The 15525-nt window shown below is 36.8% G+C and overlaps 1 protein-coding gene across 1 annotated transcript; it reads right to left on the bottom strand.

Annotated features, from left to right (window-relative positions):
- Positions 1 to 7714: 7714 nt before the first annotated feature.
- On the bottom strand, positions 7715 to 9814 carry LOC144436763 (uncharacterized). Its single transcript, XM_078125621.1, has 3 exons — positions 9684 to 9814; positions 8441 to 8690; positions 7715 to 8264 (listed from the first exon to the last, which is right to left on the bottom strand). The coding sequence occupies exons 1-3, from the start codon at positions 9732 to 9734 to the stop codon at positions 7990 to 7992; spliced, it is 576 nt and encodes a 191-aa protein (XP_077981747.1). The 5' UTR covers positions 9735 to 9814; the 3' UTR covers positions 7715 to 7989.
- Between the last annotated feature and the right edge of the window lie 5711 nt (positions 9815 to 15525).

Below are 15525 nucleotides of genomic sequence, written 5' to 3'. Positions count from 1 at the left end.
ATACTTTTCAAAAAACTTAATAACAAAAAATTCTGCTTACAAAGGTCAAACTCTTTCCTGTACAACAGAGATTTGTCCAGTTAGTAACTAGCTACTACCTGCATTGAAACATTTTTCCAGGAAGAGGAACATGAATCAAAATTATTCCATTGTTGTTATATTTAGGAAAGTGAGTTTAAAGTATTGTGCTTTTGAAATAAGACTGTGATAGGTTAGCAAACAATTTACTATGGAGCCCAGTATCCATTCAAGTTCCTTATACTATGGTCACCACAAAGTCACCAAAGCTCAGGCCACAGATGAGAGATTCAATTTCTGCTGTAATTTCAAATAGAAGACACAAATAAGTCAAATCATGTACACAATACAAGCTACAAAGTAATACCCTGGTGTGTGTATTTTCAACAGAAAAGCAGGGCCATTTACACACCCTTTGTACCGTGGTCAAATGGAAGGCCCTGGAGTGTGATAATTTAAGTGACAAATAAGGCCATCTACACACTCTTAGTAATATGGCAACATGACAGACCTTTGACTGTCCATTTATGCATTGAAAGTTGGCCATTTATACAATCATAGTAATAATATGGCACAATGAAAGGAGTTTGTAGTGTGTACTTTTACGAGGAAAGTTGAACATTTACACATTCATAATATTTTGGTAGAATGTATTTTTTAAGTTGAAAGTGGGGTCATTTAAACACTCATTGCAGTTTGGTAGAGAGGGGGACATTATTGTGTTTTGAAGTGGAAAAGTAGGAAGTCCCAGAATGTAAACAGACTAGACATCAACTACAGGCTATGCAGCTTTGAACAGCAACCAATATACAATTGTAAGATGACTGATGACTCAATATATTGTTCTCACATTTGACAGCACTTCATATATGTGGTCTTGCTAGATATTAGACTTTAGGGGGATATTACACCAAAAACAGAAAAAATATACTGATCATATATTTTTATTTGAAACATCAAAACCAATAGTTAGAACTTTGCTATGATGTAGACCAACATTATTTTATTTTGGAATAAAGACTTCCACGTAAAAGGGTTTGTTAGTTGATCTGAGAAGTAAAACGTGTGCATAAAGTGAAAAAAATGAAGTAAGAAAAGTTTAAACTTAAACTTTGATCATGGTGTTTACATAAAGTATCCCCAATCCCTGTTCATTTTTTTTTATTTTTCAAATATTTGAAAAGCTGACTTCAAATGAACAATAAGAAATACAGTTCCACCATGATACTCAGTGAAGGTGAACTTTTCAAATAAATTGGTGTGATAGGTGAACAAACAAGTGAGTAGGTGGCCCAGAATGCCAGGTCCACTTATATTATCACTTCACATACTCCAAGGCTTCATAGTTAGTCAGAGATTACAATTATTGTTCAGGTACTGAGTATTTTTGTTTGGGCAATGGAGAAAATGAATTATATGGTACATTTCCAAGGACGGGGTAGTTCCATGCATTATTTTTAGAATATGGTCGATCGATACACTAGCCCATGTCACAGCTGAATTTATGTATGACCATGCATTGAGCCCAGGTGAGAGTGTAGTGACCATAGTTGGCAGAACTCACATGGAGTCTAAAGTAGGTTACATGATGCATTTGTATAAATAACTCTCCCCCCCCCCCAACTGTCAAAAATTGCTGTGCCTTATCTGACTAACAAATTTACTTTTAAAAAACTTAATAACAGATTCTGATTGCATAGGTTAAACTCTTTCCTGTACAACAGAGATTTATCCAGTTAGCAACTAGCTACTACCTGCACCAAAGCATTTTTCCAGGAAGAGGAACATGAATCAAAATTATTCCACTGTTGTTATATTTAGGAAAGTGAGTTTAAAGTATTTTGCCTTTGAAATAAGACTGTGATAGGTTACCAAACAAGTTAATATGTAGCCTAGAACCCATTAAAGTTCCTTATACTATGGTCACCACAAAGTCCTCAAAGCTCAGGCCACAGATGAGAGATTCAATTTCTGCTGTAATTTTAAATAGAAGACACAAATAAGTCAAATCATGTACACAATACAAGCTATAATAATACCTTGGTGTGTGTATTTTCAACAGAAAAGCACAGGGCCATTTACACACCCTTGGTACCATGGTACAATGGAAGGCCCTGGAGTGTGATAATGTCAGTGACAAATAAGGCCATCTACACACTCTTAGTAATATGGCAACATGACAGACCTTTGATTTTGACTTCACAATTATGAAAAAGAAAAAAAAGACCTTGAAAAAGTAGGATCATTTACAAAGTAACATTGCAACATGGTTAAATGTGCGACTGGGGAGAGTACACAAACTCTTTTTTATAAACATCAAAGCCAACAAAGTTACAAATATACCATACTGAGAACCCATGTTTTTTTAATATTGGGTAAAAAAAGTCATTTCCCAGATAAACAAATTCCTACATACTCTGTGAAGTCAAACTTGCATATGAAGAGGAAAACAGGAACTTGGAAAACTCAACGTCAAAAAGCCTTCACCTTTGAATAAAATGTTTTGATGAAGTATCTTAGTTACTCTAGTTCATATGAGCTGTCTTTCAAAAATGTCAGAAAACAGGTGCCAAAAATCAAACACCTTACAGCACACTTAAGTTTTGTTTTGTCAGCGAAAGGTTGAGATTTTGAAATCAGTGGGTAATCACAAAATATGTAGCCTAGAATCAAAGCCAGTTCCGATTGCATTTATTGTTAGTGTAACACAACACAAAGGCTTGATGGTCAGTCATTTTAATTACAATGAAAATTGACTAATTTTGATTAGAAAATGCTCATATGAAAATTACATTGTGTGGTAAATTTCCATGGCAATGCCAATGTTTTCAAAATGTCAGTACTATACCACACCTGTTTGATTCCTTTTTTCCCCCTTTTTTCATATGATATTGCTCTGGTTTGAACATGCCATTTTATTTATTTCCAGTCCCTGTTGCACAACACTTTCTCCTTCAATTGGCATTCTTCAGCTTCAGTCTTTATTACAGCTTTCCTCTTTTGAATGTGAGACATGAAATGCCTGTCAATGGCTTCTTCTTCAGCCTTTGTCCATGGCAATTTTCGTCGAACAACTTTAGACTTTGTCCCAACTACATGTGCAAAGAAAAAGGGACAATTTTCAGCAATATACATTAAACAGAACTCTAGTGTGTTCAGACCCATGTTGCATCCAAACATTATGTCAGCCCACAACTGCTTGAAAGAAAGTTTGACACTAACAACTTGTTAGCATATGTAGGTCCATATATATATTATTTGTTACAGTCATGTTGTAACCACTCATAATCAGTGTCTAGAATGATACAAATATTTTTGGTTACACATTTAATGTTTTCTCATCCATATATACTATTTATTGTGCCATGATTCATACAATAATATGCTTATACAGCAAAAGGAATGCAAACAGTATTCAGCAATGAGCCGTTTCTTTACAAATCAAGGAATTGCTATATTTACACAAAATGCAAGCATCATTTGGGTATAATCACTGACAGAGATAATTTAATTGTATGACATCAAGCTGAAGTCCAGTAAGAAATCTGAGGGTGTTCCAGTATTCCATATGCTGCAATGCAAGTCATCTCATTCCCTTCTCATGCATTGTCAGTTTTATGCTCAGATGTCTAGCAAGACATTAAGAGATTGATCTGGCATTTGGGACCGGTCAGTTTCTTTGCCCTGGGGGGTGGGGTGGGTGGATTGGGAGGGAGTCACCCTGTTTTTGAAATTGTCAGTGGGGGGGGGGTATTCTGTTTTTAAAATTATGGATAGGGGGAGGGGTCATTGTGTTTTGGATTGTGATGGAAGAAAAAAATCCTTTTTCTGCAATGGCATATAGCCTTGTCTGAAATGTGGTACATGTAAATATTTGTTCTTGTCCCTGTTTCTTACATGAATTTTTTAATATTACTTATTAGTTCAAGCATAACTATAAATATACATATACATGTATTACCTAGCTACCACACTAGTTACAGAACATGTCATGTAAATGATTGACTGTTTCACAATCAGTGCTTCACTTATATTGCACTTTCGGGCAAAAGTGAACTTGAAGGTTTCGTAATCATGGTAATCTTCATAGATAGTTTATAAAAGAAGTTAATCTAAAATGTTCCCTACTCGTCACTATGAACTTGTCAGAATTAATACACTTTCTATTTTGGACACTACAAATCACCACATCTCATCAATTTCCAGTTTCTATAAATACACTAGGTATGACCACCTAAAGTTCTCTAACATACCGGTGACTTTACTATACATGCAATATTAATGCCACTATACCAATGTTACAGGGCCATTTTTATGTGACATGGGAAACCCATTTAAAACTTACATTTACGTTAGCTATTCGAAGCTTGGAAATATTAGCTCAAAGGATATGAATAACCTAAGCATTTCCTTAATAGAAGCAAAAAACTGCAGATCTCCCAGGGGGAAACCCCCAAGGACTCCCTCACCCCCAGAGGTCACTCATACATTCAACCAACAACCTTTTTACTGTCATAATGGTATTAAACTTTTCTTAAATATTTTCACCCAATTCTAATTTGAGATGATATTGTCTTTTAAAGATGTGAAATGTTTGCCAAGGTAGTCTAAAATTGTCTTAAACTCCAAATCTCCCCTACCAATGATAGTACCAGTAGATGTGCTGACCTTTACTATATGTATATAATGATGTCATTTAACTGTTTAAGAACATATTTTCAACCCTATGTAAGTTATAAATAATAGTTTCTGATACTTGATTGTGCTGTCTTGTAAAGCATGGATTGAGTTATTGCTTGAAAGGGTTTGAATAGCCTAAAATTGGCTTTAAGAATAACAATCCTCCAGGGCTTCTAGAGGGAGATCCCTTGGACCCCCCCCCCCCCCCACATAAGGTGGACATATCCCAGTCTCAAGCTCTTCCCGACTTACTGTCAAGATGCTATCAAAGTATAAGTATTTCAACCCTGTGTAGTTGCTTTTTACATGTTGGTGCTGTCTTGTAAAGCTTGGAAATTATTGTCTGAAAGGGTCTGAATAGTCTCAAAATTGACTTTTCACAGTACAAAACCTCCAGGATTTCTAGGGGGAGACCCCTAGGACCCCTCCCCCACTACATGAGGTGTACACTGTAAATTTTGTATGGTAAGCATAAACATGGTCTATATTTTCATTCATTTGTGACTTTTCGTTTTTCAGTACTCTTGGCTTCTGTGCTTTCCCTTTTCAGACTACCCAGATTTAGGCATGTCGCCATCAACTAAAATTGTACAGCCCTAGAAGATCGCCTCTGTCTGGAACATGAGCGACTACTTTTAAATAAAAAAACACATGCATGCAGATGAATGTCTCTATCCTTTGATGAAAGGCTTGGCAACAATAAATGCTGAAAATGTTGACAAAAATAGATGAATTCAACAACATCTACAGCACAGAGGGCCACACATATGAGCGACCATATTCAATTTGAGTTTGCTCACTGTGAAGGGTCAGAATAATAGTGTCGCCAATTCATTTTGAAACTCTGAAATAATGGTCTTAAATGGTAGTCATTAAATTACCAAAATATGAGTGGTGGATTACTAACCTTCAGAAAAAGGAAACTCCAATGACAGGACTTGTCATGAGGTCGTGAATGCTCCCTGGAAGTACTCACAAGTGAACAGCAAACTTACACTAGTTACAGAGATACGCGCATGCGCACATGAACGATTTCAACTCTTGGTGGCGCTATGTGCCTAGAACATGTGTGTGTGCTTTCCTGGTGACTTTTGCGAACACTCACGCCGATTTTCGCACATATTATATTTTTGACAAAAAAGTAGGACCATTGCTGAGAACATTTCTAGGCACTTTTTATGCCTTTTTAAGCGTAATAGGAGGGCCAAAAGTGTGGAGCCCGAGTGCGTGGCTTCACAACATTTTGTGGCTTTACAGCGGTGGTGGTTTCGGGGGGTAATGGATTGACATTTGATAAAACACACACACACACACACACACACACACACACACACACACACACACACACACACACACACACACGCACGCACACGCACGCACACACACACACAGCTCAAATGGATAAATAATTACAGTGTATGATATATATATATATGTGTGTGTGTGTGTGTGTGTGTGTGTGTGACACGGACCTATAACGGCACAAGAAAACTTTAGGATCTCTTCAATTCCCTGATGAACATAATTCCCAGCTTCACTTTAACACATGTGATTGACTTTAAGATATACTTTCGCCAGGTTGATCTATTTCTCAACACAAGACATGTCTGCATTAAATGTAACTGTTATGGGTTTTTTGTATTGACTCTATCATTAAATGTCTGGTTTTCATAACTATTCATGACTTTCAGACCAATGCCTACGGTTTTTAGCAAAATAGCATTTTTTGGCATTTTGAGCTTGGAACTAGAAGACAACATATCAAATTGACATTTATCCTATAAGATCACAGATAGACATTTCCGTCATCAATAATGAAATATTAGTTTGTCTGTTTTGAGAGTTTAATATTATAAGAAAAAATGTGGAATCACAGGAGTTCTCCCTGTACTTCTTTCAGGCAGTCCCGTCTGAGGACAAGTCCAACACACTATCGAGAAAATTCTGATTCTAAACCAGATGTCGAGGGCGCCCTTACACAGACACAGGACCACGCGTTTGCCGATGAAGGTACCGAGTTGGAGGTTGGTGACAAGCTTGTACAAAGTGAGGGTGTTCATGATACTTTCAACAGTGAAGAAGTTTGTGACGGCTCAGGAGAGAAAAGGTTAAATGTAAGAGACGATTAATCGTGTCTTGTAGATTTTTCAATAAAATATCAGTTTATATAATTATATTGCTTTTGTCTGTGGAAACAAATTCGAAGTGAGCAAGTTTTTTAATAGCCTGCCAAGTTGTAAATGTTATTTTATCTGTTGTCGTTTTCGTCTTACTTGCAGGGTGAGACTCCAGTTGACACCGGTGTATAACTTCACTAGAAAATTGGTTAAATATATTGGGAACAAGCAAGCTTAACAAGTAATTAGAAAGTCTTCCTAACATGATTTTACCTTAATTACGGGCGCCCTCACACATCGGTTAATCCCTTCACATGCCGGTGAGGGCGGAGTGACTAGACGTATCTTAGAGTCTTGTCTATATATGAAGTACTTTTGCATTTGCCTATATAAAGTTTCCGTATTTTTAATATTGTTCATTTATTTGCAAATAACAAGATTTGCGTTACATTTATGTGTTAACATTAGGTAATTGTAATTAGGGATTCCAATGTACTCTTCCATGTAAAATTCATACTTTAGTTTAGTTGACTTTTTACAAAGTGAATTCTTTGAACAATTGACATATTACACGTTCTTTCTTTTACTGGCGACATTTCTTTCAATTCTTGATAGTTTGGAGATGGTTATTTTGTCACTTCAGGTAGCTATTTATCACACACGTTTGATATATTGTCGCATTATATCTTACTTCGATATTGGAAAATAATTACAAAAATATCATTTTTTTTTGGAATGTAATTTTTATTGAATACGTGTGGAGAGCAAAACAAAAAACAGGTACATATGTTAAAGAATACAAACAAAAAATGAGACATGTATACATATTAACCTTTAAAAGATTGTGGAATCGAATCAGACAATAAACGTTTTAAAATATATGGTGATCATCTTCCGTGATGTGAGTCAAAGTTGACGTATACCATTGGTTTTCATGTATTAATATATTATGAAATGATGAATGGTCAAAATATAAACCTTCCATAAATACTGTGTTAGTTTAAACTTATCTTGGTCATATCTTTATAAGCTGAACCTACTATCGACTATTATTAAAACAAGAAAGTGCCCGATTTGTCTACTTTTAGAAGGTTTTAGGCCCTTATTTCGAATTTTTTCTTAATATCACATGGTTAGACTGAAAAATGATACTTTGTCATCGAATGATATTTTGCTAGGAGGGACAAATCGTTTCCATGACAAAACCTTCACTGTCGCACTCAATTGTTCGGTTTAAATTTCCTCTATAACAACTCTTTGGTGTGTTTAAGTTGATGTTGAAGTTAGAACATATAACTGTACTCCCGTTAGTAAAATCGCAATTCTCCATTACGTAGTTTTGGCACCCATTGGATGATAAAGATGGTCCGTAGAGGGCACCATATCCATCCAGTCGCTGTGTGCATGATGCGAACTTATTCTGACAAATGATTTGTCGACGATTCGTTGCTGTGGAAACAAGTAGATACAATCATATTTTAATTCAAAGTGATTTGTAATTCGTAAGACATGCTTCCTCACCCACCATTTATAAACATGTTTCATAGCAATTTACCAGGCCTTTCTCATCCTTTTATGTGGTGTATAATGCCATCACTAAGATTATCAACTTCAAGGTAACATACCCCATAGTTTATTGTCCAGAGACACACCAAAGACCAGACCAGCCACCAAACTACCAATCAGAATTCCAATGATGAAACCAACAAATGATATGTATTGCCATCTTTCCTTTATTTCATTAGCAGTCCAATCATCACTTTCCACCGAATCGATGACATTACCGGCATCGTCGTTGGAGGCGCTATTGAAACTATCGTACTCTGCTAATTTGTTCAAATCACTGTCACCATCGTTGGCGGCGCCATTGGTTTTCTTAGAGAAACGAAATGATGACAAAAAGATAGGTATTACCAATATATTTTTTTTAAAACAAAAATAAAAATCCCGGTTTTTAATCTCGAATATTATAAATTGGTGGTACTGTAGTGTATTTACATGTGAAATTAACGGGCATAATTCCGACTTGGTGACGGAAGTTGCTACTCTAGTGTATTAAAATCATCGGACATGGTAAACAGTGCGTGGCATGGCGACACGTACTTCAACATATTTAAGATTAACAATCGCGAACTACTTAAACAACATTTTCAACTTAAATAATGCTATGATACAGAAACGCTAATGTACGTGTAGAATAAAGTGGTCATATACTAATACACGTCGCGCCCGTGGAGGAGGTTGTCTGCTTCCTATTGCAAAAAAATTGAAATATTATAATACGAGTATTAATGCATACAAAATCACAGACGCAGAGTAAATGTCATATCATGCATAACATTTGTCTATTACTTCGCTAACACTAAGTCTGTATATATTATGTCAAAAATATATCTTTGCACTGTATGTACATTTTGTCGTCAAACTCATTCCAAAGCGAATTGTCCCCTTACGTAAGAATCATTGATAAGGGCGATGATTTAGAAATGGAATGGTGTGATTTAATTTAATGGATTAGTTGAATAAAGATTAGCATAGAGGACAAATAAAATGTCTTCCTTTGGTAACGATATCTCAGGAGTCACTGTTTCAGAGATTTTTACAAAGAGATAATGTCGGATAAAAATTTTGGGGCAGTCGAAAATATATGTCCTATTCAACAATATTCATTATAGTTAGTTTATTAATGTATTCTATGTTCTGCTATCACAATTCTCGCAAACAAGTGCACGTTTTTTGCTGACGCAACCAACAAATTATACTGAGTTCGGCGGTTTGTGCTCGTGGAGGGATGGGCGTTGATGATGGCTGAGGGGAGAGGGTGGTGGGGGTGGGGTGACGATGGCAATCACTAAATAACCTACCTACCTGTCCTTGCTGACCTGTTATAAGTCGTTGTGTTTCAAGTTCGGAAGACATTCTCCAAATAGAGTCAATCGTTTTCCCAACCGAGGTTACATCGATGCGTACACAGGAACTACATATATATATATATATATATATATATATATATATATATATATATATATATATATATATATACATATTGTCAGTAGCCTAGATCTGTACCTTTCGAATAAATGATGACACAACATACTAGGCTAGTAAATGTCATCGAAATTCTCAAACCATCTGTGTCAAATTTATTCAGTAAAAACTCAAATATTGATTCCATATTTCGATGGTACGTGGAATGTTTTTAATAGACACAAGAAAAATGTGAGGGTATGGCATTCCTATGTGGGGCTATGACACTCTGACAGAAGTTAAGTTTTTAAAGTGTAAAATGGCAATTTTGTTTATTTTATGTAAATATGTATACAATGTGACATACTTTTAATAGTAGAGACCATATCGAATATTCGACTCAACAAAACACAATTATACTAGAAATTATCAACCAATTCAGACACCAGAATACCAAAAAATAATAAGCTCTTAGTCATTCTATCCGATCCCATAACTTTGCCATAACATCATGCAACAATGACAGAGTATTGATGAGATAATTTATTTTTCATTTTCATTAAAGGTTAGTTTTTTAGATATACTCAGTACACCTGGTGCTGTATACCCAGTATACCCAATGTGATATACCAGTACACCCTTTCCTTGTCTGTGCTATGGGTATGCCCAATACATCTCGTGTGGTATACCCAGTACACCCAGTACACCTAGTGTTGTATACCCAGTACACCTAGTGTGGTATACCCAGTACACCTAGTGTGGTGTACCCAGTACAACTAGTGTGGTATACCCAGTACACACACCTAGTGTGGTATACTCTGTATACCTAGTGTAGTGTGGTATACCCAGTGTGGTATGCCCAGTACACCTAGTGTGGTGTACCCAGTACACCTAGTGTGGTATACCCAGTACACCTAGTGTGGTATACCCAGTACACCTAGTGTGGTGTACCCAGTGCACCTAGTGTGGTATACCCAGTGCACCTAGTGTGGTGTACCCAGTACACCTAGTGTGGTGTACCCAGTACACCTAGTGTGGTGTACCCAGTACACCTAGTGTGGTATACCCAGTACACCTAGTGTGGTATACCCAGTGCACCTAGTGTGGTATACCCAGTACACCTAGTGTGGTATACCCAGTGCACCTAGTGTGGTATACCCAGTACACACACCTAGTGTGGTGTACCCAGTACACCCAGTGTGGTATGCCCAGTACACCTAGTGTGGTATGCCCAGTACACCTAGTGTGGTATGCCCAGTACACCTAGTGTGGTATGCCCAGTACACCTAGTGTGGTATGCCCAGTACACCTAGTGTGGTATACCCAGTACACCTAGTGTGGTATGCCCAGTACACCTAGTGTGGTATGCCCAGTACACCTAGTGCGGTGTACCCAGTACACCTAGTGTGGTATACCCAGTACACCTAGTGTGGTACACTCAGTACACCTAGTGTGGTGTACCCAGTACACCTAGTGTGGTATACCCAGTACACCTAGTGTGGTATGCCCAGTGCACCTAGTGTGGTATACCCAGTACACCTAGTGTGGTATACCCAGTACACCTAGTGCGGTGTACCCAGTATACCCAGTGTGGTATGCCCAATACACCTAGTGTGGTACACTCAGTACACCTAGTGTGGTATACCCAATACACCTAGTGTGGTACACTCAGTACACCTAGTGTGGTATACCCAATACACCTAGTGTGGTACACTCAGTACACCTAGTGTGGTATACCCAGTACACCTAGTGCGGTATACCCAGTACACCTAGTGTGGTATACCCAGTACACCTAGTGCGGTATAGCCAGTACACCTAGTGTGGTACACTCAGTATACCTAGTGTGGTATACCCAATACACCTAGTGTGGTACACTCAGTACACCTAGTGTGGTATACCCAATACACCTAGTGTGGTACACTCAGTACACCTAGTGTGGTATACCCAGTACACCTAGTGCGGTATACTCAGTACACCTAGTGTGGTATACCCAATACACCTAGTGTGGTACACTCAGTACACCTAGTGTGGTATGCCCAGTGCACCTAGTGTGGTGTACCCAGTACACCTAGTGTGGTATACCCAGTACACCTAGTGTGGTGTACCCAGTACACCTAGTGTGGTATGCCCAGTGCACCTAGTGTGGTGTACCCAGTACACCTAGTGTGGTATACCCAGTACACCTATAGTGTGGTATGCCCAGTGCACCTAGTGTGGTATACCCAGTACACCTAGTGTGGTATACCCAGTACACCTAGTGCGGTATGCCCAGTGCACCTAGTGTGGTTTGCCCAGTGCACCTAGTGTGGTATACCCAGTACACCAAGTGTGGTACACTCAGTACACCTAGTGTGGTACACTCAGTACACCTACTGTGGTACACTCAGTACACCTTGTGTGATATACCCAGTACACATAGTATTTTTTGAAGATGTGACATAAAGCCTGTTTTATGTGCTGTTTTACAAATAAGTAGTGATTCATAGAGGGAGTAATACTCAGAACACACTACTGTTAGACATAACGTAAGAGATTTGTTTTATTTACATATGTACGGGTAACATTTAATGTCGTATTTCTATAGAATTGTACCATACAATACTTTTTAATGGTGTATTGAGTATTATAAAGCGCGATTGATTGATTGATTGATTGATTGATTGATTGATTGATTGATTGATTGATTGATTGATTGATTGATTGATTGATTGATTGATTGATTGATTGATTGATTGATTGATTGATTGATTGATTGATTGATTGATTGATTGATTGATTGATTGATATTTCTAATATAATATCACGAGTACAGTTAAATTCTAGGATGAAGAAAACGTGGTTTAACAAAGTTCATGTTCCAATTAAGAAATGGTTCCCTCGGTAATCATCCCTGCTCTACAAAGAATAGTAGTTCTACAACACCAATCGAACTCCATTTATATACATTCGTAATCATACATAATACACAGACTAACTCAGAACTAATTCTTCAGTGCATAGTTGAAAAAAATTGTTTTAAAGGCGCAGTCCGGATTATAAATAATTGACGTGTAGAAATCAGTTGTTTGGCATCAGAGCTATATAAAAAGTTGGTTCAGAACAGAACAGAACAGCGATCTCATGTATTCCTTGTGGTTCCATTGGTAAGATAACGTTAATATGGGAACCTGGGATTGAAACCCTGGCCTTTTAAGAACAGTTTGTTGTCATATCGAACACATCTCCACAAGATATCGTTTCATTGTTTGGTCTAGTACACTCATTGCCTCCATCCACATAGATGTTGAAATTATAGCATTGTATTGTTAAATTACTAGATGTAATATTACAATTATGATAAACATAGTTCTTGCATCCAATCTCATGATTTAAAGGTCCATATATATTCCAATAAGAAAATAACCTGTGTTGACATGTTGACAAATCGTCCTGGCAGACAGCAAGGGTATCCAGTGCATCTACAAATACAAATAGTTTATGTTAGACTGTTTTAATGTTTTACGATAAAGTTGTTTAGATTGAACATTATGTACAAGTAGTAGACATATATTAATGAGTCATTGCAATGGAATATTTTCGTATTTTGTCAAGCTTGAGTCCTGATGCAGGTCTAAGTTTAATCTCCTAACGACGTCGATATCACTAGAACAGCAACTATTATCTAGATAACTAGGTGCTGAATAGAATTGAAAATATGGAAACTTAAGGTATATTCTACTCGTGTCATCAATATGTGTGGCCACCGGCCTAAGGTACAAAAATAAATATGTATACGATAACTGAGAGCTAATGTAGATGACTGCTATGACAAAAAAGGTTAACTAAGTCTACATATTAAGTTAAATTATTGCAGCGTCAAGTTTGACGTAAATGGAAAGAGAAAAAGACTTTGTCAAATTTATTCTGTGCATGAACATGAGTACTTTTCATCAACTAATCGTGATAAATTGTGGGATATATAATTTCCTCAGTCACCAATATACTTTTAACAAATTAGTCTTCAATTCAATCTCTATCACAAAAAGTACGTAATCTCCTATCTCTTGGTACATCGTCCCTCCTTCCATTTCTACTGTCAAACTGCGAGCAGAAGCTCTACATATCATATATTAAGATTAGTATGAAACATAATCATCAACATTTAAAAGATCGTTTTCACATGCACAGAAGAGATTAAACTTCTTGTAGGTAACTAGTGTTGTATCTAGTTTCGTATCTAGTTTTGTAGTTCGTCTACATTGACATTGTGACCGCTGTCATTTAGTTTCGATACAATGCAACATGAATTTCAAAATGTGTAAATATACAGACTACCATTGAAGAGAAGATATGTACAAACCTTGTAACTGTGCACTTAGAGTGAATCCTACCACCAAGCCAACAACTAAAGCGCCAATGATCAATCCCAGTATGAACATTACAAATGCGATGCATTGCCATTTTCTCTCCAGTTTTTCAAGAGCGGATTTTTCGTCAGATTCTGTCTTGCTCTTTTTATCGGGTTCAGACTTGGTCTAACAACATATGAAAAAAGGACCAAAATTAAACACCAAACTCGTAATTTTCAGGAGACATGATGGTTGACGTTTTCTAGACTATAATCCTTACAATATTGCAAAACTATTTTCTGTGAGGCATATTTGCTATCACATTTTAAATAACTAAGTAATGATTAATTTTATGTTAGAATTCAAGTACAATACTTGACTTCATATTGTACTTCATTCGATGCATTCAGACATGAAGTGACAAATGCGTTTGTTTGACTTTTATCATATACTTCTGTTTACACCATGATTGCACTTGCCTTCTGTTCTTCATGGTGAGCGTACTCCTCTTTCGCTGTCTTTGTATCTTCGTCAAACTTAAAGTCAGACTTCTTCTCTTCTTCTTCCGCTTCTAAATGTGTCAGCTGTGTGTCCCCATTGTCGACTTTGTTTTTCCTTGGTGGTCTTGTATGAGACTTAGTAAGCCGTGCCTTGCTCGACGATATCGGCATATTTTTTTTCTCGTCCGGCCGATAAGTCACTTTAGCGGGAAGCCATATACAAATGGCGTTTTAGTCAGCATATACTTTGTTCGTTGAGTTGTATTTTTAAAACACACAAACTCTAGTCATGTGCCTACCCTGCACTTTTTACTCCGTGTTTTATTATTTGTTATTCAGCATCGTATAACGTTTGGCATGACGGTGTGGTTAATATCTCTAACCATATGTTTGTTTGATTAAGAGAGCGGAAACAAACCAGTTATTGGTAGTATTTAATAAGTATTTTATGACAATGTCTGAGATATGGCATTCATAATTGTCAAGGTGAAACAATCGCTAGTTTGTGCAACAACTAAAATATCATTGATATAGAGCATGTTGCTAGGCAACTCGAATTAAAGTGTAAATATACTACATTAAATTGTCAATGTGTGTGTTTTAACATTCCATGGCCGAGTCGATTTATGGTAGACATGGTAGTGGCATCATAAGTGTACTGTCTAGCCATCAAACATTAATGTACATGTATTTAAATAATCTTCCAACAAAATATAGTGATGTACAAATGGTATCTTTAAATCGAACTTAAGCATGTTAAGATAAAGTATGGATAATAAGTAAAGCTGAACTTGTGTATTAGAAACATAATTGAAAACAAGTATTTTGAGTTGTGAATCAGTGAATGTGTGTGTTGTATGCATGTATATGTGTGTATACATACATACATACATACATACATACATACATACACAA

This window comes from Glandiceps talaboti, chromosome 6, assembly GCF_964340395.1.
Source record: "Glandiceps talaboti chromosome 6, keGlaTala1.1, whole genome shotgun sequence".
In the NCBI taxonomy this organism is placed as follows: domain Eukaryota; kingdom Metazoa; phylum Hemichordata; class Enteropneusta; family Spengelidae; genus Glandiceps; species Glandiceps talaboti.
The sequence above is the reverse complement of the archived record's forward strand: the minus strand, read 5'-3'. Positions and strand labels throughout refer to the sequence as shown.